This window comes from Diaphorina citri, unplaced genomic scaffold (genome assembly GCF_000475195.1).
Source record: "Diaphorina citri unplaced genomic scaffold, Diaci psyllid genome assembly version 1.1 scaffold1698, whole genome shotgun sequence".
Lineage (NCBI taxonomy): Eukaryota > Metazoa > Arthropoda > Insecta > Hemiptera > Psyllidae > Diaphorina > Diaphorina citri.
Window position 1 is genome coordinate 1 of NW_007379124.1, and position 24878 is coordinate 24878.

General features: G+C 37.7%; 1 protein-coding gene across 1 annotated transcript in view; it reads right to left on the reverse strand.

Annotated features, from left to right (window-relative positions):
* Positions 1 to 4846: 4846 nt before the first annotated feature.
* Positions 4847 to 24878, reverse strand: part of LOC103516910 (cystic fibrosis transmembrane conductance regulator-like) — a 45623-nt gene continuing 25591 nt past the window's right edge. The window contains exons 6-7 of the mRNA XM_026829184.1: positions 5231 to 5508; positions 4847 to 4925 (exon numbers count right to left, since the gene is read on the reverse strand). Coding sequence (XP_026684985.1) covers positions 4847 to 4925; positions 5231 to 5508 — 357 coding nt within the window. The remainder of the gene's footprint in view (positions 4926 to 5230; positions 5509 to 24878) is intronic.

Consider the following 24878-nt stretch of genomic DNA (forward strand, 5'->3'; position numbering starts at 1 on the left):
TAAATCCATAGTGACAGAGTTGCAAGGAAAACCCCCTATTTGGCTGAGAAAAATGTAAAAATAATGCAAAATCTTTCCTTTTTCCCGATCATACTGTTCATGCTGTTAGTCTCTTGTTAAGCACGTTTTGCCGTTAGCCTTTTGTTTAAATCGAGATATTATAAACCTCTGTGAATCATTGTAGGGCCTATTAAATTTCGGAGGCTACATAGCCTGGCCTGTAATCGAGTCCATTTTACGCTAAATTTGGCAAATTTAAATCGCATTGAATATCAGTGCCCTAAATCACCAAAATATGGAAAAGTATTTACAATTCCATATTTCGATATGATTCGTCCAAATTCAAAATTCTGCTTTTCCATTGGCTATTACACTTGTAAGATACTTTTCCATACTTTGGTGATTTAGGGCACAGGTAAATCAGATTAGAGAGGGTGGAATAGAAATCTTATTTAAAAGTGTACAACTAAAACTATTGCAACATCTTACTTAAATTAAAAGACTTTGTGCAATATCTTGTTTAGTGCAACTTTTTATCAATTATCTTTTTTTAGGATATTAGGAAATCTGAAAATTCGACCAGATATATTGAAAGTGGTGAAAGGACTGGAACTAAATGGCTTAGTTGATTCACGGGCTGGGTTGAGTCAGGGGCTTGTTCATCAAATAAGCCAAGTCTGCCATCAACAATCAAATTCATGCTGTTAGTCTCTTGTTAAGCGCGTTTTGCCGTTAGCCCTTTGTTTAAATCGAGATATTATAAACCTCTGTGAATCATCAATTCACCGCTGAAATTTCATTGTAGAGCCTATTAAATTTCGGAGGCTACATAGCCTGTAATCGAGTCCACTTTACGCTAAATTTGGCAAATTTAAATCCCATTGAATATCAGTTAATCAGGTTAGAGAGGGTGCAATAGCTATCTTATTTAAAAGTGTAAAACTAAAACTATTGCAGCATCTTACTTAAAACTAAAAGACTTTGTGCAGTATCTTATTTAGTGCAACTTTTTGTCAATTATCTTTTTTAGGATATTAGGAAATCTGAAAATTCGACCAGATATGTTGAAAGTTGTGAAAGGACTGGAACTAAATGGCTTAGTTGATTCACGGGCTGGGTTGAGTCAGAGGCTTGTTCATCAAATAAGCCAAGTCTGCCATCAACAATCAAGAGATTACCGGGACTCCATAAATCTGGATACGTTAAAGGATAGTCTGGATACGTTAAATCGATTAGACTTTTGAAAATTCACGTCTGATGATGCAATTATTGAGGGAAAGTCCAAGGAACAAAGTTAAGCACGGAAACGCTAACAATCAAGATATTACCGGGACTCTATAAATCTGGATACGTTAAAGGATAGTCTGGATTTGTTAAATCGATTAGACTTTTGAAAATTCACGTCTGATGATGCAATTATTGAGGGAAAGTCCAAGGAACAAAGTTAAGCACGGAAACGCAATGTTAAATCGATTAGACTTTTGAAAATTCACATCTGATGATGCAATTATTGAGGGAAAGTCCAAGGAACAAAGTTAAGCACGGAAACGCAGAATTTTCCAAGAGGACATTGTGATTTTGGAGGTCGAAGAAAACTGTCAAGTTGAAATGCAAAAAAGTACCTTAACAGGACCACCAAACGATTCAGCCAAATTACTAAAATCGGAAACAAAAGAATTTAAACTGCCTAATCGAGAAAAAAAAGGTTATAAAACAGTATCAATTTGGTCAAATCTCAAATATGTATCTAGGATAATTTTATTTGGATTACTGAAAACTTTCCAACATTTTTTCCAATGTCTATGATCCGAGGAAAGCAGGAAAGGATATACAATTCCTCCTCAGCAACTTGATTTCTCGGCAGCACTCCAAGACACATTTGTCAACATTGACAGATTATCTCGTACCCGCAAATATCATTAAATTTGGTCAAATCTCAAATATTATATCTAGCATAATTTTATTTGGATTACTGACAACTTTCCAACATTTTTTCCAATGTCTATGATCCGAGGAAAGCAGGAAAGGATATACTCAGCAAATTGATTTCTCGGCAGCACTCCAAGACACATTTGTCAACATTGACAGATTATCTCGTACCCGCAAATATCATTCTGATAAACAGAATTTTCCAAGAGGACATTGTGATTTTGGAGGTCGAAGAAAACTGTCAAGTTGAAATGCAAAGAAGTACCTAGACAGGACCACCAAACAAACTACCACCAAACGATTCAGCCAAATTACTAAAATCGGAAACAAAAGGGTTTAAACTGCCTAATCGAGAAAAAAAGGTTATAAAACAGTATCAATTTGGTCAAATCTCAAATATGTATCATGTATCTAGCATAATTTTATTTGGATTACAGACAACTTTCCAACATTTTTTCCAATGTCTATGATCCGAGGAAAGCAGGAAAGGATATACCATTCCTCCTCAGCAACTTGATTTCTCGGCAGCACTCCAAGACACATTTGTCAACATTGACAGATTATCTCGTACCCGCAAATATCATTCAATTTGGTCAAATCTCAAATATGTATCTAGCATAATTTTATTTGGATTACTGACAACTTTCCAACATTTTTTCCAATGTCTATGATCCGAGGAAAGCAGGAAAGGATATACAATTCCCCCTCAGCAAATTGATTTCTCGGCAGCACTCCAAGACACATTTGTCAACATTGACAGATTATCTCGTACCCGCAAATATCATTCTGATAAAATGGAGTAAGTAATGATGGGAGCTTATATTGAGTAAGAAATCATGAAGTATGGAATTGGAAACATGAAGAATGTGAGATTGCTGGTTGCTTTTTCGTCATTTTCTACAACAGACGGGGTTTTGGTGATAGTCAACCATGTAGTTGATGGGAGCTTATATTGAGTAAGAAATCATGAAGTATGGTATTGGAAACATGAAGAATGTGAGATTGCTGGTTGCTTTTTCGTCATTTTCTACAACAGACGGGGTTTTGGTGATAGTCAACCATGTAGGGATCTCAAAATGAGAAACAGTTGTCTTCAAAGATGTATCTTTTGGCTCCACGCACGTGAATTCACATTTAGTCCAGACACGAGTATTTATTTATGTACATATTTAAAAATATACAGCATATTTCAGGTATTATATAGGTATTTATTTATTTTTGAAAACCCTTATGAATATTTTTTTATATAAAATGTATCCATGAACTTTTGTCTCTCTCTTCTTCCCCTTTCCTTTATACTTCTTTCTATGACATTTAGTCCAGACACGAGTATTTATTTATCTTATGTACATATTTAAAAATATACAGCATATTTCAGGTATTATATAGGTATTTATTTATTTTTAAAAACCCTTATGAATATTTTTTTATATAAAATGTATCCATGAACTTTTGTCTCTCTCTTCTTCCCCTTTCCTTTATACTTCTTTCTATAGCATTTAAATAATTTAGGGTAAAAAAGATAACGAGTTGTGCAACGCATCACGTGGGAATTTACCTTCACAATTCAGTACGCAAAAGGGAGTAAAGATCGAGGGAGCTTTGAAAAATACGGGAAACTTTTTTTTTCGTCAATTTTTTCGATTGGTTAATTTTGCGTCATTGTATATGTTTATGTCTAAATGTATGATAATGTAATGGACTAAACTTCAAGAAGTTAAAAAAAAAAATAAATAAAAGATCGAATAATAAACTTATATTCTAGAACCCTAGATGCTAATTTAAAATTTAATTTATAAAATTATTCTATTGGAAAATTATGCTTTTAATGTCTAAACATGAGACAATTGGGACAGTACAATTCAAGCAAAGCCCCATTTGTCCTAATGCATTTGAGAAGATACTGGCGCGCACAAAGGAAAGAAATCCCAAGATTTCCCCGTCCATTTTTGGCAAGAACGATTAGGTTGACATGCCCAAGGCGTATACTTAGGAATAGACTTAGGGGTTTGTCCTAATGCTTTTGAGAAGATACTGGCGCGCACAAAGAAAAGAAATCCCAAGATTTCCCCGTCCATTTTTGGCAAGAACGATTAGGTTGACATGCCCAAGGCGTATACTTAGGAATAGACTTAGGGATAGAAAGCAGAGATAGGCTTAAACTAAGTTCGGGATGAAGCGCAGTTTCGAACCACTAGGTAAAAATTGAAGCAGAGATAGGCTTAAACTAAGTTCGGGATGAAGCGCAGTTTCGAACCACTAGTTAAAAATTGATCTGCCACAGAAGAATTTGTCTTCAGAAGTTAGGAACTCAGCTCGCTTTGTTGGTCATTCCGCTCATGAACCTTTGCGTGTAATGCAGAAAAACAATTCTCACGTAAAAAAGGGAGCATCGATCTTTTTTCCATTTAATAGAAGAATCGAAGAGCAAAGAAAATTTCAAACGAATTACACTCAAAATTTGTTATCTAACATAATTTGTTTACACTGTCTTTACATCTTTACCAGAAAATTTGAAAAAAATATGTACTAACAATTTTGATAATTTTCAGCACGAAAAATCATCATCGCGGATGGGCCGAAACTGCGCAACCCGAAAAAAAAACCAGCCCCCATTTTTCGGGGGGCGGGCCGAAAGTAAGAAAAGTCAACAATGGAGAACAAACCTTTCGATAAATCATCGAGCAAGTCCCAACGCGCATCTTCATGCCCAAATGAAACATGGCATAACCCGTAAAAGACGTTAGAAGCTTCCCAAGCCCAGGAAACGTATTAATAAACAATTGTTTAACAATTAAACATAACCCAACCACTGCAAACCTTTATAGTTCAGGAACTGAAGAGATAGGAAAAGTTAATTCACCCTCAAATCCGCCATGAAAGCCTCATGCAAAGCCAAGTCAGAAGAGCATAATATCTATTTCCACTCCTTCCCTTCATCTACTGTAACATCCTCTTTATCGCTGCTCGCTTTGTTGGTCATCCCGTTCATAAACCTTTGCGTGTAATGCAGAAAGACAATTCTCACGTAAAAAACGGAGCATCGATCTTCTTTTCATTTAATAGAAGAATTGAAGAGCAAAGAAAATTTCAAACGAATTACACTCAAAATTTGTTATCTAACATAATTTGTTTACACTGTCTTTACATCTTTACCAGAAAATTTGAGAAAATATGTACTAACAATTTTGAGAATTTTCAGCACGAAAAATCATCATCGCGGATGGGCCGAAACTGCGCAACCCGAAAAAAAACCAGCCCCCGTTTTTCGGGGGGCGGGCCGAAATTAAGAAAAGTCAACAATGGAGAACAAACCTTTCGATAAATCATCGAGCAAGTCCCAACGCGCATCTTCATGCCCAAATGAAACATGGCCATCATGAAATTGTGCATGATAATGTTGGACACCAGGATGGTTCCAATTACACCCAATGCGAACAGGAGAGCCTCCGCCAGAGACGTTGCGGTCGAGGGCGGTCCGCCAATCGTAGACACTTCGTCGGTGCCGAAGCTCCGCGACCGGTTAAGCGACAGGGGACCACCTCCAGGCGTGACGGAGCGGTTAACGTCGGCGGCCAAGATAGCGCCCTCTTTAAGTATTTAAGTGTATTTTTAGCACATCAATGAACTTGCAATTTGACTGTAAAAAAAAATCTTTCTTTTTTTAAGTAGGGGTTTCCTGAAAATCCTAGCTCCTCACTCAACAACTTTTTCTTTTGTTTGTGAGCTTCAGCTTTGAGGTTACGGTGAGAGTTTCTTGACCCTCTTTGCCCCCAAAGTTTCCCCTCCGAGTCTGTCTACGCCACCCTGTAGTTCCCAATCATGGGAGTTGTCGATATTTTGAACCATGCAGATGTATGTACATAAGAGTACGTTCTCATATTTCAAAATTTTAGACAGTGAGTGAGTCCAATTCCCATGTTATACTTATACTGTACGATTCCTCTGTTGTGCTATGGCTATACAATTCCTATGTTGTGCTATACAATTCCTGTGGTCTGCTGAACTATTCCCATGTAGTGCTGAACTATTGACGATATAATTGTTTATTGTGTTTGCTGTATTCATGTTCTTGTGGTCGAAGCACACTATTCTCAACATTTTCAATTATTCATAGACACATGCTGGACTCAGTGATGTTAGGAACGAGGGAATTTTCCCACTTTCGAGGGAATTTCGAAACCTTAGACGAAGGAGTTAGTTTCCCACTTTTGAGGATCTTTTTTTGTGGAATATAATATGAGACCAAAAAGAGGTAATTTTGCGTCTCGTACATTTTTTTCCCCACTAACAGACATGTATTATACATATTTATACAGTGAATCGATTAAAATAAATTATTTCCATAAGAGATGAGAACATGACAGTATACAATAGTTACATATTTACAAAAGGTGACGGCAAAAGCACTGTGGTTACACATGCAGCAAGAAAAACATACAAAATACAATAATACAAACAAGAAAATACAATAAAACAAACAAGAACATACAATAACACTAATAAGAACGATTTCCTCCTCAGTTAAACACAAACTTATTGTGTTGATGTATTAGATGAGGAGGAATCAGCTCAAGGTCTCAAGGTAAATTGTGCTTGTGATGGAATGACCAAAGATATAAAAACATGAAATACAAATAAGAAAATACAAAATTACAGACAAGGGAACTTCACTGAAATTCGGACATCTAACTTTATTCTATTCTAGATATCATTGTTAAATCCTGCTCGCCCATTCATGCCACAGATTGCCATGCCACAGGCTTTGCCTTCAAAGGGTGGGTATACTGTTCAAAAATTAATTTACCAAGGACACAGCCCCCCTATTTCGGAGATGAATGCACAACGGATGCCTCAAAATATGCATGATAAAAACACGTTACAAAATATGCATGATCAATGCACAACGGATGTTTCAAATATGCATGATGAATGCAGGATGTTTCAAAATATGCATGATAAGTGCACAACGGATGTTTCAAGTTATGCATTTTTTCTTTCATTTTTGGCAAGAACGATTAGGTAGACATGCCCAAGGCGTAGTAATAGACTTAGGGATAGAAAGTAGAGATAGGCTTAAACTAAGTTCGGGATGAAGCGCAGTTTCGAACCACTAGGTAAAAATTGATCTGCCACAGAAGAATTTGTCTTCAGAAGTTAGGAACTCTGCTCGCTTTGTTGGTCATCCTGCTCATAAACCTTTGCGTGTAATGCAGAAAGACAATTCTCACGTAAAGAAGGGAGGATCGATCTTTTTTTCATTTAATAGAAGAGCAAAGAAAATTTCAAAAGAATTACACTCAAAATTTGTTATCTAACATAATTTGTTTACACTGTCTTTACATCTTTACCAGAAAATTTGAGAAAATATGTACTAAAAATTTTGAGAATTTTCAGCACGAAAAATCATCATCGCGGATGGGCCGAAACTGCGCAACCCCAAAAAAAACCAGCCCCCATTTTTCGGGGGGCGGGCCGAAAGTAAGAAAAGTCAACAATGAGAACAAACCTTTCGATAAATCATCGAGCAAGTCCCAACGCGCATCTTCATGCCCAAATGAAACATGGCCATCATGAAATTGTGCATATTTAATTACAAATTAATAATTATTTGGTCTGCCCATTGACACAGTATAGCAATCAAACAAGAACGTATAAAATTCATAAAAAAAGTTGATGAACACCCTGTATGTTTCTGTATGTACAAGTTCATTATCATCATGACAGAGTGAAGATAATAATTCTGTAGGTAGTCAATTATACAGGGTGACTTGGTGAAGTTCGCCTCTCATTGAAGGCCAACATTAAAGTTTTGGCTGTACTGATTTCAATACCCATTTAATTACAAATTAATAATTATTTGGTCTGCCCATTGACACAGTATAGCAATCAAACAAGAACGTATAAAATTTATATAAAAAAAAAAGTTGATGAACACCCTGTATGTTTCTGTATGTACAAGTTCATTATCATCATGACAGAGTGAAGATAATTTTGTAGGTAGTCAATTATACAGGGTGACTTGGTGAAGTTCGCCTCTCATTGAAGGCCAACATTAAAGTTTTGGCTGTACTGATTTCAATCTCTCACTTGGAAATAGTGAGACTTTTTTCACTTTTTTTCATCTAAGAGGTTTAAAAATTAAAAAATTAAGGACAGTTTGGTCCTTAGTGCCTTAATTTTTCTTGAGGCATTTAAGAGTATTTTTTAGCACATCAATGAACTTGCAATTTGACAAAAAAAAAAATCTTTCTTTTTTTAAGTAGGGGTTTCCTGAAAATCCTAGCTCCTCATTCAACAACTTTTTCTTTTGTTTGTGAGCTTCAGCTTTGAGGTTACGGTGAGAGTTTCTTGACCCTCTTTGCCCCCAAAGTTTCCCCTCATAAAACATGGTTCCTTGGAACTGCTTTGTATTACTTCAAGTTATCCAAAATATCTTCTCCTTCTTCTTCTTCTTCTTCTTCTTCTTCTTCTTCTTCTTCTTCTTCTTCTTCTTCTTCTTCTTCTTCTTCTTTCTTCTTGAGGTGCCGTCTCCGTTCCGGAGGTTGGCAAACATCATGGTTATTCTACACGTTATCCATAACGTATAGAAGTATTAGACTTCTTCTTCTTCTTCTTTTGATTTTTCATTTTTCTTTCAGTGGTAGGTATGAGTAAATATCTACCACAATGTTTATGAAGTACATACTTCCATATATTATACCTAGTTACCTACCATACAATCATACATTCATGCGTAACTGCTGGTTCACGATTTTTTCCAGCCAAACTCGGAATAAATTATAGTTATATCAATTCCCAACGAGAGGAAGGTACTCGTCAGGTATTATTATGTCAGGGGGGAAAAATGGCGAACTTGTGTGATAGACAGGTCAGGTACGTAATACCGGGTGCCCACATAGCCTGCCTCAGTGGTATAGTGGTCAAGACGCTCGCCTTGTAATCAGAAGGGCGAGGGTTCAACCCTAGCAAAAAAAACCTAGCCAAGATATGGAATATTAACCTATTTTTTTCTTTATTTTTGAGACTTTCGACATTTAATAGCAGCGGCCTACCGCTGACCTAAAGGGGCTCTTTACCTTTTTGAGCAGTATAAATAAACCCTATTATTTTTTATTTTTATTATTATTATTATTATTATTTTTTTTTTTAAGATGAGTGCCTGTATGTTTCTGTATGTACAAGTTCATTATCATCATGACAGAGTGTAGATAGTCAATTATACAGGGTGACTTGGTGAAGTTCGCCTCTCATTGAAGGCCAACATTAAAGTTTTGGCTGTACTGATTTCAATCTCTCACTTGGAAATAGTAAGACTTTTTTTACTTTTTTTCATCTAAGAAGTTTAAAAACTATGGACAGTTTGGTCCTTAGTGCCTTAATTTTTCTTTAAGTATTTAAGTGTATTTTTAGCACATCAATGAACTTGCAATTTGACTGTAAAAAAAAATCTTTCTTTTTTTAAGTAGGGGTTTCCTGAAAATCCTAGCTCCTCACTCAACAACTTTTTCTTTTGTTTGTGAGCTTCAGCTTTGAGGTTACGGTGAGAGTTTCTTGACCCTCTTTGCCCCCAAAGTTTCCCCTCCGAGTCTGTCTACGCCACCCTGTAGTTCCCAAGCATGGGAGTTGTCGATATTTTGAACCATGCAGATGTATGTACATAAGAGTACGTTCCCATATTTCAAAATTTTAGACAGTGAGTGAGTCCAATTCCCATGTTATACTGTACGATTCCTATGTTGTGCTATACAATTCCTGTGTTCTGCTGAACTATTCCTATGTAGTGCTGAACTATTGACGATATAATTGTTTATTGTGTTTGCTGTATTCATGTTCTTGTGGTCGAAGCACACTATTCTCAACATTTTCAATTATTCATAGACACATGCGGGACTCAGTGATGTTAGGAACGAGGGAATTTTCACACTTTCGAGGGAATTTCGAAACCTTAGTCGAAGGAGGGAGTTTCCCACTTTTGAGGATCTTTTTTTGTAGAATATAATATGAGACCAAAAAGAGGTAATTTTGCGTCTCGTACATTTTTTTCCCCACTAACAGACATGTATTGTACATATTTATACAGTGAATCGATTAAAACAAATTATTTCCATAAGAGATGAGAACATGACAGTATACAATAGTTACATATTTACAAAAGGTGACGGCAAAAGCACTGTGGTTACACATGCAGCAAGAAAAACATACAAAATACAATAATACAAACAAGAAAATACAATAAAACAAACATGAACATACAATAGCACTAACAAGAACCATTTCCTCCTCAGTTTAAACACAAACTTATTGTGTTGATGTATGAGATGAGGAGGAATCAGCTCAAGGTAAATTGTGCTTGTGATGGAATGACCAAAGATATAAAAACATGAAATACAAATAAGAAAATACAAAATTACAGACAAGGGAGAGAACATGACAGTATACAATAGTTGCATATTTATATACAAAAGGTGACGGCAAAAGCACTGTGGTTACACATGCAGCAAGAAAAACATACAAAATACAATAGTACAAACAAGAAAATACAATAAAACAAACAAGAACATACAATAAACACAAACTTATTGTACAATAAACACAAACTTATTGTGTTGATGTATTAAATGAGGAGGAATCAGCTCAAGGTCTCAAAGTAAATTGTGCTTGTGATGGAATGACCAAAGATATAAAAACATGAAATACAAATAAGAAAATACAAAATTACAGACAAGGGAACTTCACTGAAATTCGGACATCTAAATTTATTCTATTCTAGATATCATTGTTAAATCCTGCTCGCCCATTCATGCCACAGATTGCCACAGGCTTTGCCTTCAAAGGGTGGGTATACTGTTCAAAAATTAAATTACCAAGGACACAGCCCCCTAATCTCGGAGATGAATGCACAACAGATGCCTCAAAATATGCATGATAAAAACACGTTATAAAATATGGATGATCAATGCACAACGGATGTTTTAAATATGCATGATGAATGTAGGATGTTTCAAAATATGCATGATAAGTGCACAACGGATGTTTCAAGTTATGCATTTTTTTTTTTTTTTCTTCTTCTTTCTTTTTTAAGGGGTTCAATTTCTTCAGTTTTACTTCAATTTTAGTTTGACAATATCTTTTCAATTTTTTGATCTGCCAGCCTAGTTAGCTTGGTTGGTGGCGCGTCTGCCTTGTAAGCGCTAGGCTGCGGGTTCGATTCCCGCGCGGGGCGGATTTTATCCTGATGGGATAATCTTCGTTCTCGGAACGGCTGGCTTTCCTACTATCCTGTCTTCCTGCTCTCTTCGATTTCGGAACGATAAGACCCTAGCAGTTACAGTTCCCTCTGTCAAACCTCTTAGAAAAAAAATCAATTTTTTGAGGCCAGCAGCATCATCAGTAATGTATACTGTTCAAAAATTAATTTACCAAGGACACAGCCCCCCTATTTCGGAGATGAATGCACAACGGATGCCTCAAAATAGGCATGATAAAAACACGTTACAAAATATGCATGATCAATGCACAACGGGTGTTTCAAATATGCATGATGAATGCAGGATGTTTCAAAATATGCATGATAAGTGCACAACGGATGTTTCAAGTTATGCATTTTTTCTTTTTCTTTTTTAAGGGGTTCAATTTCTTCAGTTTTAGTTTGACAATATCTTTTCAATTTTTTGATCTGCCAGCCTAGTTAGCTTGGTTGGTGGCGCGTCTGCCTTGTAAGCGCTAGGCCGCGAGTTCGATTCCCGCCCGGGGCGGATTTTATCCTGATGGTATAATCTTCGTTCTCGGAATGGCTGGCTTTCCTCCTATCCTGTCTTCCTTCTCTCTTCGATTTCGGCACGATAAGACCCTAGCAGTTACAGTTCCCTCTGTCAAACCTCTCTAAACACCGGATTCGCTGTTGGTTCCAAAAAGACTCGTCGGTTTTCGAATCCACAGCGCTAGTGTGCCATGCATTTTTATGTAGAACGTACAACTCGTGAACGCACAACTCGCGAGAATTCAACCCGATTTTGCTGTAGAACCCAGCATTAGTGGATGTGTCACATTTCTAAGGGCTCTCGTTCAGCCCTGACTGTAAAACCCAGCATTTTCTAATTTAAAAAGGTCTTGTTTTTTTTTTCTTTCTTCGTTCAGCAGGCATCAGTAATTATTGCTGAGTTACGGTACATAAAACTTGAGCTCATTTCTCTATTTCTGATGACGATTGAAGAGTGGCGGTCCCCTCTGATTTTAATTGAAACCAGACCGCCATCGTGGTGGTCATCAAATTACTGTTAATTATTTACTAGCTCTACTTGTGTATGTAATTTACCCAATGTATATTATTTACTCTATTTATGAATGTAATTTATGAGTAAACAGATTCGACTGTTGGAACAACGTACGGCGACCTTGAAATATTAGAAATGAACTCTTATCTCGATAATTTACGCGTATATAGGGTGCACAGAAAAACCTGTATATAACGCGAATAACGCGATATCAGTGAATATGTACAGTTTGTACAGGGGAAACTGAGAAAGCTGTGTATACCCTTGTTTAAAGACACAAAAGATCTAAAAAGGTCGCAGTGACATAGGGCGTTTATTATAGCCGATGATGTATGTAATTTACTCAATGTATATTATTTACTCTATTTATGAATGTACTTTATGAGTAAACTGATTCCACTGTTGTAACAATATACGGCGACCTTGAAATATTAGAAATGAACTCTTATCTCGATAATTTACGCGTATATAGGGTGCACAGAAAACCTGTATACAACGCGAATAACACGATATCAGTGAATATGTACAGTTTGTACAGGGGAAACTGAGAAAGCTGTGTATACCCTTGTTTAAAGACACAGAAGATCTAAAAAGGTCGCAGTGACATAGGGCGTTTATTATAGCCGCTGCGATGGCCTTACTTGTAATAAATACCCTTGTTAAATCTATTCGGATTTCCCATGTGTTTGTTTGTACCCCTGAAAAGTCCCTTTTACCCTGGGTATGACCCCTGCAAAGTCCTTTTATCCCTGTGTTTTTACCCCTGAAAAGTCCATTTTCCCATGTGTATGTTTCTACCTCTGAAGAGTCCCTTTTCCCTGTGTATGACACGTGAAAAGTCCCTCTACTCTTGTGATTTTGACTAAAGATACATGCCAATTTAATCCAGCTATGTAGGAAAAAAAGCCCAACATTTTCTATTCAGATTATCTTGAGATAATCAGAAAATTGATTTTTTGAAACATCCCCAAACATATCAAAAGTCCAAAATTACACAACGCAAACATACCAAAAGCCCAAAATTACATAGATTCAAAATATGAACAAAACTCAGACATGCCAGCCTAGTTAGCTTAGTTGGTAGTGCGTCTGCCTTGTAAGTGCTAGGCCGCGGGTTAGATTCCCGCCCGGGGCGGATATTATCCTGATGGGATAATGTTCGTTCTCGGAACGTCTGGCTTTCTCCTTTCCTGTCTTCCTTCTCTCTTCGATTTCGGGACGATAAGACCATAGCAGTTACTTTTAAAGCCATTATGGCAGAAGTGTTAGGGTAGAAACACACTACCATCACGTTACGTGAGCTCATGAGAAGTCAGAAAGATGTAGTTCAATGTTTTCCCATAATATTGTAGACAAATTTCGTTCAGGACAGCCCACACTACCGTCACGTGACGTGAAGTAACGTGATGGTAGTGAGCTTCAACCTTTAGTTTATTCATGTTGTTTCAAGACAACCGTATTGCTCAGAAAGTAATCAGTCAATTTCTTTTCAACATGTGTCATGTTAATTTCATCAATCTACATCTCAGCGTTCACAAGTTATGTTATCGCGGATCAAGCAGAGGCAGAGATACAAATCAATCGGACATACAATTTAATACACAATCATTCAGTTGATTCTTGGAATTCATTTCGGACATTCATAAAGAATTTATTACAATCAAACCAGGGAAAGTGTTTTCCTCATAAAAATGTTGCACATATGTACCTATGTAAATATTTTTCTTGAGATGTGTCCACACATAGTCGACGACTGGACACACCTTTAAATATGACTGTTGTAAATAATTATTTTCTTCGTGAATATGGCACTATGGCTGTTGTAAATATTTTCTTCGTAAATATGGCATTATGACGGTTGTAAATAGATATTTTCTTTGTAAATATGGCAATATGACTGTTGTAAACAATTAGTTGCTTCGTAAATATGGCAGTATGACTGTTCTGAGGTGTCTCCTCCACATTTGCTGTTGTAAATATTTTCTTCGTAAATATGGCATTATGACGGTTGTAAATAGATATCTTCTTCGTAAATGTGGCAATATGACTGTTGTAAACAATTAGTTGCTTCGTAAATATGGCAGTATGACTGTTCTGAGGTGTCTCCTCCACATTTGCACAAGTATGAAATCTGTCCTTCCCAAGGGATTAAAACAAATGTCAAGTGAAATTTGTCCTTAAGGCCCACCTTTCTATAGACAAGCGTACAGCAGGCGACCCGCCACATCATCCCGTACGTGTGAATCCAAATGCAATACTGATGATCCATAACCAAATGAACACAAGTGAGAAGTATCAGGCCCGAGGAGGCCATGGGGCCGCTGCCCCAGACAGGCGGGCCGGGGGAGGGTCTAAAGTGGCCGATGATCCTAGACAAGATGGCCGGAAAGGACATACTGTGAACAAAAATTGTGGACGATGATAGAAGAAAGGTAGGCCGTTTTGACGATAATAGAAGAAATGTAGGCCATTTTTGGACTGACGTGTAGCAAACAAATTCCAGCCAATTCCATTACTTTCTGTAGGATAAAGAAAGTAAAAAGCGCCAAAGAAACCCACAAGAAAAAACCAAAACTTTGAAGACAAGCACAAGATCGCCAATAATCCTGCCACCCAACGACCAATTGCCCAATTTTAAGTGCGACAAACTGTGAATATCACAAATACGCATTGAATACAAAGAGCAGCCTTTGAAGCGACATTCCAACAATGTAAAGAAATCCACAATACGGCAATAAGATTGGGAAAGACACCAATGCAGGAACCTAAGCACGCTACCCAAGATGATATTGCGAGACCGTAAAATGATTTGAAAGCGAAAATTTGCTGATCTGTTCCTTAAGGGCCTTTTCCTTTTACAGAGAGACTAGTAGTAGAAGCTTAACCCATCCTTTAGGGCTGTTTGCCCCTACACCAAAGCCTCGGAGTGGACTAATTGCAAGGGAAAGATAGGAAAGATATATCCCTAAGAGCGACAGCCTTTAGGCGGGTAACCCGTAAAAGACGTTAGAAGTTTCCCAAGCCCAGGAAACGTATTAATAGACAATTGTTAAACAATTAAACATAACCCAAACCACTGCAAACCTTTACAGTTCAGGAACTGAAGAGATAGGAAAAGTTCATTCACCCTCAAATCCATCATGAAAGTCTCATGCAAAGCCAAGTCAGAAGAGCATAATATATCTATTTCCACTCCTTTCCTTCATCTACTGTAACATCCTCTTTATCGAACTTGTCCAGTATGATCTTTTTCCCTACAATGAGGAAACTGATTGAAATTGCATTTCATGCATTTTGCCTTCGAAAAAAAAAGAAAAAAATGTAGAAACATGATATGCCTACATAATAATAATGTATTTTCATGAGGTTTTTATCAGTCGATGGAATAGATTGATGTTCACCCTAGACTCATTTTACACATTTTTTCTTCGTTTTTTTTTTCCTCATCTTATCTTCTAGTTTCTTTATTCTCCTTCTATTCGTTTTCTTCTTTTACATTATGGTTATTGTTTTTGATTTCAATTTCATTTTGTTTCTATTTTGCCTTCGAAAAAAAAAGTAGAAACATGATATGCCTACAAGCCTACATAATAATAATAATGCATTTTCATGAGGTTTTCATCAGTCGATGGAATAGATTGATGTTCACCCTAGACTCATTTTACACATTTTTTCTTCGTTTTTTTCCTCATTTTATCTTCTAGTTTCTTTATTCTCCTTCTATTCGTTTTCTTCTTTTACATTATGGTTATTGTTTTTAATTTCATTTTGTTTCACCATCTTAAAATATTTCTCCATCTATGGTCATCATTTCTTTAATTCAATTTATGGTCTCTTAAAAGGGTACGTATATGGGGTATGTATTAGGCTGTACGTTTCCTAAGGGATGTCAAGGGAGATAAGATTTTGTTTCACCATCTTAAAATATTTCTCCATCTATGGTCATCATTTCCTTAATTCAATTCATGGTCTCTTAAAAGGGTACGTATATGGGGTATGTATTAGGCTGTACGTTTCCTAAGGGATGTCAAGGGAGATAAGTCATGTTCCCTAACCCTAAGGGAGTTATGTCAAGTAAGTCAAGTGATATAAGTTACAGGTACCTATGAAATCTGTCCAAGGTTTCCCAAGGAATTCAAAGATATGTCAAGTAAGGGTGGATTTTACCAATATTTTTCCAGCCCTTAGAAGGCCTGTTGAAGCTAACAGCCTGAAGTTCTATTTGATTTGTATGTGCTGAACAGGGCTCTTGAGTTAGGTAACAGAATATTGGGCGATAAAAAGTAGGTTGGTGAAACCCACCGCAAGTTTGTGGGAGTTATGTGAAGTAAGTCAAGTGATATAAGTTACAGGTACCTATGAAATCTGTCCAAGGTTTCCCAAGGAATTCAAAGATATGTCAAGTAAGGGTGGAGATTCATGGAATACCATAGGTTTCATGGAATACCATAGGTTTCATGGAATACCATAGGTTTCATGGAATACCATAGGATTCATGGAATACCATAGGATACATGGAATACCATAAGATTCATGGAATACCATAGGATACATGGAATACCATAAGATTCATGGAATACCATAGGTTTCATGGAATACCATAGGATTCATGGAATACCATAAGATTCATGGAATACCATAGGCTTCATGGAATACCATAGGATAAATTAATGGAATACTATAGGATTCATGGAATACCATAGGTTTCATGGAATACCATAGGATTCATGGAATACCATAGGTTTCATGGAATACCATAGGATTCATGGAATATCATAGGATTCATGGAATACCATAGGATATATGGAATACCATAGGATTCATGAATACCATAGGATATATGGAATACCATAAGATTCACAGCCGCTCCGGGTACTACAACCCAGCACAAAAGTTCAACCGTTTTAGGAAGGCGCTCCGCCCCGCCAAGTCAAGAAAGTTTGACCGCGCTACTAGAGATATTATATTTGTATGTGCTGAACAGGGCTCTTGAGTTAGGTAACAGAATATTGGGCGATAAAAAGTAGGTTGGTGAAACCCACCGCAAGTTTGTTTATTATTTATCTTTGTACTTCTATCCAATGTAAATTTACGAAAATTATGTCACGTGAAATCTGTCGTTAAGGCCCACCTTTCGATAGATTATCGAGCAGGAGGCCACGCGAGTCACCATGCCCGTCGTGAGCGTTCCCATCATATACTGGTGGTCGATCAGAACGTACAGATAGGAACTGGCCAAAATGCCGGCCACTCCCACCACCGTGTGGCCCGCTAAATTGAAGCCGTAATAGGAAATGGGGCGGGCGTCCGCGGCCGGCGAAAAGCTGCCGATGATGGCCGACAAAAATTTCGGAACGGACAAGCTGTGAACAGAATAGACATAGGGGACGGGAAACGAGGTCACGAGACGGATTCCTGAGGGTGTGAAAGAATTTGAAGGGACTCCGTCAAGAATCTAGGCGCACCGCCAGGCCAAGTTCCGGCCTGAGCACGCAGTTACAGATTACACGGAGTCAGGGACAATGGGGCTGAACAAAAATAATGGTGAAATAAACAAAGAGGAACAAAAATATAGTGAACATTTGCCTGTACACAATGTGTGAAAGAATTTGAAAGGACTCCGTCAAGAATCTGGAGATTACAGGGACAATGGGGCAGGGTAAAAGAATGGTGAAATAAACATATTTGCTGAAGGGAAGGGACTCCATCAATAATCTAGGAGCATGGCAGTGCGCCAGGCCAAGTTTCGGCCTGAGCACGTAGTTATAGAGATTACCGGGAGTCAGGGACAATGGGGCAGGTTAAAATGGTGAAATGAACATATTTGTTGAAGGGAAGGGACTCCATGCCATCAACAATCTAAAGATTAGATAGACGATGGGGCTGGGTGAAAAGAAAGGTGAAATAAACAATAGGGGAACACAAATATAGTGAACTTTTGCCTGTACATAATGGAAAAATTCAATGGGGGACACAGTTGGGCAATGACTGCACAAAGACATAGCATATAGGCTTGGAATAGGACTTGGGAACAAAAATATAGTGAACATTTGTCTGTACACAATGTGTGAAAGAATTTGAAAGGACTCCGTCAAGAATCTGGAGATTACAGGGACAATGGGGCAGGGTAAAAAGAATGGTGAAATAAACATATTTGCTGAAGGGAAGGGACTCCATCAATAATCTAGGAGCACGGCAGTGCGCCAGGCCAAGTTTCGGCCTGAGCACGTAGTTATAGAGATTACCGGGAGTCAGGGACAATGGGGCAGGGTAAAATGGTGAAATGAACATATTTGTTGAAGGGAAGGGACTCCATGCCATCAACAATCTAAAGGGAGCACGGCAGTGCGCCAGGCCAAGTTTCGGCCTGAGCACGTAGTTATTACCGGGAGTCAGGGACAATGGGGCAGGGTAAAATGATGAAATGAACATATTTGTTGAAGGGAAGGGACTCCATGCCATCAACAATCTAAAGATTAGATAGACAATGAGGCTGGTTGAAAAGAAAGGTGAAATAAACAATAGGGGAACACAAATATAGTGAACTTATGCCTGTACATAATGGAAAAATTCAATGGGGGACACAGTTGGGCAATGACTGCACAAAGACATAGCATATAGGCTTGGAATAGGACTTCAATCTAAAGATTAGATAGACAATGGGGCTGGGTGAAAAGAAAGGTGAAATAAACAATAGGGGAACACAAATATAGTGAACTTTTGTCTGTACATAATGGAAAAATTCAATGGGGGACACAGTTGGTCAATGACTGCACAAAGACATAGCATATAGGCTTGGAATAGGACTTCTATGGCACACAAAAGATACAAGAGCAGTTCCGCAAAACGGGAAATAATCGGCGAATGCGTTGCACAAAGATGATACACGTAAGCACAGCGCTGGAAGGGCGATTGGAAACCGCATTGCAAAAGTTGACACCTAAGGAAAAGTTGACACCTAAGGAAAAGTTGACACCAAAGTGGAAAAGGGAAGTCAAGTGAAATATACCATCGAAAGCAAACAGAAAGCCTAAAACGGTGAAAAGGTGGGCATGCCAAAAAGGAAATTTCTCATGCAGTAAAGAAAAGGGAAAGAAGATGGGGGCTTCAAGTTCTGATTGACCAAAAATCCTTCATAACAGTAAGTAACCCCCTCCCCATTTGAGTGAGAAAAAAAAAAATAAAAAAATAAAATAAAAAAATAGTGCTCAAATTTTGGTTCAAGATAAATCCATAGTGACAGAGTTGCAAGGAAAACCCCCTATTTGGCTGAGAAAAATGTAAAAATAATGCAAAATCTTTCCATTGTTAAAAAGAACTGCTCTTTTCAGCGGACTACTCAGTGAGTCAGACCCGAAAACATGAAACAATAAGCGTATTTTCCTTTTGCAATTTTCATTATTGTAATGGTAGGGAATAGGGAAATGGAACAAACTATGGAAGGGAAACAGGACTTCACTCAACTTCCTATAAGTTTTGAGAGAGTTAGGAGCCATATGAAAAAGTAATAGAAAGACCATGTACAGAAGTAGGTTGTAACTATACCTAACATTAAAATGTGGTGCATAGATATGTGACGATGAAGATCTGAAGAGTGAGTTGTTAAAAAGAACTGCTCTTTTCAGCGGACTACTCAGTAAGTCAGACCAGAAAACATGAAACAATAAGCGTATTTTTCTTTTGCAATTTTCATTATGGTAATGGTAGGGAATAGGGAAATGGAACAAACTATGGAAGGGAAACAGGACTTCACTCAACTTCCTATAAGTTTTGAGAGAGTTAGGATTTAAAAAGAACTGCTCTTTTCAGCGGACTACTCAGTAAGTCAGACCCGAAAACATGAAACAATAAGCGTATTTTCCTTTTGCAATTTTCATGATGGTAGTGGTAGGGAATAGGGAAATGGAACAAACTATGGAAGGGAAACAGGACTTCACTCAACTTCCTATAAGTTTTGAGAGAGTTAGGATCTGCATGGTAATGGTAGGGAATAGGGAAATGGAACAAACTATGGAAAGGAAACAGGACTTCACTCAACTTCCTATAAGTTTTGAGAGAGTTAGGATCTGACTCAGTGAGTAGTCCACTGAAAAGAGTAGTTCTTTTTCTTATAACTCACTCACTCTTTAGACATCAATAAGTAACATCAATATTGTGCTGGTGTTAGGATCTGACTCAGTGACTGAGTAGTCCACTGAAAAGAGTAGTTCTTTTTCTTATAACTCACTCACTCTTTAGACATCAATAAGTAACATCAATATTGTGCTGGTGAATATTTACAATATGTCACAGTTGTATCCATGAATCGAACAACCTTGTTGAAAGAATCTAAAGCAATGTACAATCTTGAAATGATAATAATAATAACTGAATGAAATTTTAATAAATATTATTTATTCTTTTTTCTCCAATCACTTGAACATCATACTTAAAATTCATGAGTGTATTGTAAAAAACAAGATATTGTATGTACGATAAATAAATAAAACATGGTTCCTTGGAACTGCTTTTGTATTACTTCAAGTTATCCACAATATCTTCTCCTTCTTCTTTTGATTTTTCATTTTTCTTTCAGTAGTAGGTATGAGTAAATATCTACCACAATGTTTATGAAGTACATACTTCCATATATTATACCTAGTTACCTACCATACAATCATACATTGGCTGACTTGTAAAAAATACCCTTGTTAAATCTACTCGGATTTCCCGTGTTTGTTTGTACCCCTGAAAAGTCCCTTTTACCCTGGGTAGGACGTCTGAAAAGTCCCTTTATCCCTGTGTTTTTACCCCTGAAAAGTTCATTTTCCCATGTTTCTACCTCTGAAAAGTCCCTTTTCCCCTGTCTTAAGTTAACCAAGTTTAATCTGTGGCCCGAACCACGAATGGCCGGGGTCACAAATTGAGTTTTAACTCCGTTCAAGTTAAACTTTTGGATCCAGAAATCTGATAGGTTATTTTCAAAATTTTCCAAGAAATGGAGCAGTTGCAAATGGGTAAAAATTATAAATAAATGGTTGATTCCTATGTAAAAAGTTGGGAAAAATCCAAATCCGAGGACGAAACTCCGAAAAAATAACTGTAAAAGGTCGGAAATTCAATTTTTATTTTCCGTTCTAATGAAAGAGGTCAAATATGTGTGACGTCAGACTTTACCCAGTTGTTTTTTTCGTCCGTTAGGTGGCGCCACTATGCAAGCACGCTAGCGGAGGAGCAGAAAGAACTGCGCAGAAACGTATGCGCACAAACACATTAATGCGTTGCCTGCGAGTCGTTAGGTTGCGCTACTATGTAAGCACGCTACCTCGGCTGGGATTGAACCCACGTCCTCCTGTTCTTCTAGTTCGCTTTCGAAAACACCGCCACCTGAACGATTTGGGGCATTCTCACTCGGGGACAAAACACCGCCACCTGAACGATTTGGGGCATTCTCACTCGGGGACAAACCTTCCGTCAACCTGTCATATCATAATAATAGCTCCAGGCTTAACACAAGCTTTATAACCCCGAGTCATATAGTCAGCGTCATACACAGTAAAATGGAATATTGATTAAACAATGTTTACTCTTCGGGCTTAACACAAGCTTTATAACCCCGAGTCATATAGTCAGCGTCATACACAGTAAAATGGAATATTGATTAAACAATGTTTACTCTTCTCATCAGGGCGAAATACGGGGGACTTGAGGAGTATTTGAGGACAAAATTTTACGTGAACTTTCCTAATTTTCACGTCAGCTCATTAGCTGATATTGAAAAGGCAAAGAAGGTTTTTGAGAAGACTTTTTCCGAAGACACGTGAACTTTCCTAATTTTCACGTCAGCTCATTAGCTGATATTGAAAAGGCAAAGAAGGTTTTTGAGAAGACTTTTTCCGAAGAGGTTCGATAGAAGAAACTGAGGGAACTTTAAAAACGGAGCGAAGGTCCCATCGTCCCGAAATCGAAGGCCAGCCACTCACTATCAGGTAGACCTGACAGGTACACCTGATCAGGTCCGCCTGTCAGGTTTTCTTGATAGTGAAAGGCTGGCTTTAGGTTTGTATCCGGGGATGCGTCTAATAGGAAAAGGAAGAAGAGATGGAGTTTTTTTCCATTATGAATTAACCTTCTTTAATTTGACGGCAATTTTTTTTTTTTTTTAAGATTGTTCAATAAGTTCAATTCGATACTCATAGTACGCTTTCTTTGTGTTTGAAAGCATTAAACGAGGCTCTTATTGCCGACACTCAGTACATCATATTAATCATAGTAAGTAAGTAGTGCTTTATTTAGACAGTCAGCTTAGAACAAGTTGTTCCATTATACTAACAGTTCCCTGTCAGTATTCTTTATTGATATAATTTCATTTACAATTTCGGTAAATTGTTTACCTACAGTTTCGGTAAAATTCAAAGTTGTTCCATTACACTAAAAGTTTAATAGAGCACTTCTTTATAGTAAGTAAGTAGTGTTTTATTTAGACTGTCAGCTTAGAACAAGTTGTTCCATTATACAGATTATACTAACAGTTCCCTGTCAGTATTCGTTATTGATATAATTTTATTTACAATTTCGGTAAATTGTTTACCTACAGTTTCGGTAAAATTCAAAGTTGTTCCATTACGTAAGTAGTGTTTTATTTAGACTGTCAGCTTAGAACAAGTTGTTCCATTATACTAACAGTTCCCTGTCAGTATTCTTTATTGATATAATTTTATTTACAATTTCGGTAAATTGTTTACCTACAGTTTCGGTAAAATTCAAAGTTGTTCCATTACACTAAAAGTTTAATAGAGCACTTCTTTACTGATATGACAAAATTCGGTAAATTGTTTCCCATTGTTATCACGTGACGTCACGCGTTTGATAAGAAGTGCGATATTAATTGGTATTGATTTGTCTCCCTAGCAATTTGCTTCCAACTGAATCAGACAGTATTAATCTTTGTAAATTGATTGATGTTCGAAAGCAACACTCTGTTGGGCTCTTTCACCCTGTTTCTCCCAACATGACTGTCGAATAGACTGTCCGATTTTGATTATTTTTTGTAAATATACGTAATATGTCACCCGGAGTAATTTTCTTCAACCACAAAAAATTTCATCAAAATCGGTCGAGCCGTTTTTGCGTGAAAAGAGGACAACCAAAGGTCTATTTAGCGTGACAAACAGACATACACACATACAGACAGAAATTTTTCTAATGTGATTTTTGGAATCGTGAATGCATAAGGAGTAAGAATAACTAAAAATTTCACAATTCTAAGCTATAATAGATCAACCTTCTGAATAGAAGACGCTACCATGATGATGTTAGATTGAGCCATGTTATGTAGGGTCAAATAACTTGGGTCAGTAGACCTGACAGCTGACAGGTACACCTGATCAGGTCCGTCTGTTAGGTCTACCTCATACCTGATCAGCACACAACTATCAGGTAGACCTGATATTTTGGGAGGCCAGCCACTCACTATCACCTGACAAGTACACCTGATCAGGTCCGTCTGTCAGGTCTACCTGATACCTAATGAGCACACAACAATCAGGTAGACCTTACATTTTGGGACTTGTTCACCAGTTGCGGATCTACACCTAATGTACTCTAGTTAGCCTCTAGCTCCAGATAACTTCCTGCCACAAAGTGATTGATTTATTATTATATTGGCCCTACGTGTTGTTTCCTTACGTATTTTAATTTCGACTGGGACGAGTGTCATTTTCCATGAGTGTAGAATACTTAGTACTTGTGAAATATCTTTAGTACTCAACAGGGATGTATCCAGGACTTAGTACGTATCCAGGATTTTGTCGCGAAAGGGGGGGCGAAAGTCTAAAGAGTGATGTACCAGGGGGTGGGTCCAATTTTTTGGAGTCCGGCCTACAGCAAAGGAAAAAAATTAAGAAAGAAAAAAAGGAGTATGTCCGAGCTAAGGATTCACTGCGGGCCTCCCTCCATTACAATGAAATGGAGGTCTTTTCTGACGAAATTCCTGTGTGTCCAGTATGTAGAACGACCCTGCTTTCTGGTACGGACTCTGGCCGCCTCACCCCCCTCAATATGGCCCTGGTACTCAACTACTCTCAGCATTACTGGGAAGGATGTGAAATTGTGAATACGTCCGTAATCGTTCCACTATCTCAACAGTTTTTTTGCTGATAGCAAGCAAGATCCGTTTGTCAAGTGTTGTGACAAAGGTGCAAGATATTTGTTTCTACTGACTTCGTGTCAGGCACACTGAGAAAAAATTAGTGACAGGTTGCCACTAGTTAGGGGGGAAGAACTCTTATCATTGGGTTGTCTCCCCTGATTTACTCGTAGGTTGTTGGAATGCTATAGTGTCGAGCTTCCCGATATAGAGTTCAATATTGAGCTGTGTCCATAGTTGGTCGACATCGTCGACTGAAACCGTACACTGCCTTGACAACAGAGATTCACCTGGTTACCTCGTCGATCGACGGCATCGACTATGTGTGGACACAGTTTTACCAATGGTTTCATTTATCCTTTCCATTCCAGCGAGTCTAGTCAACGGTGGAATAATATGATTCCTGAGAGGGACACAAGTTTCGGCCGACAACTGGATTCAAACCCAACCAGGCGGGATGAACCATGGAAAGATATGGGCTTAGGTAAGTGAAGGGTTTAAAAACATACACGGCTTCAAGGTGCTTTTGCCTGAAGGCGTGAGTT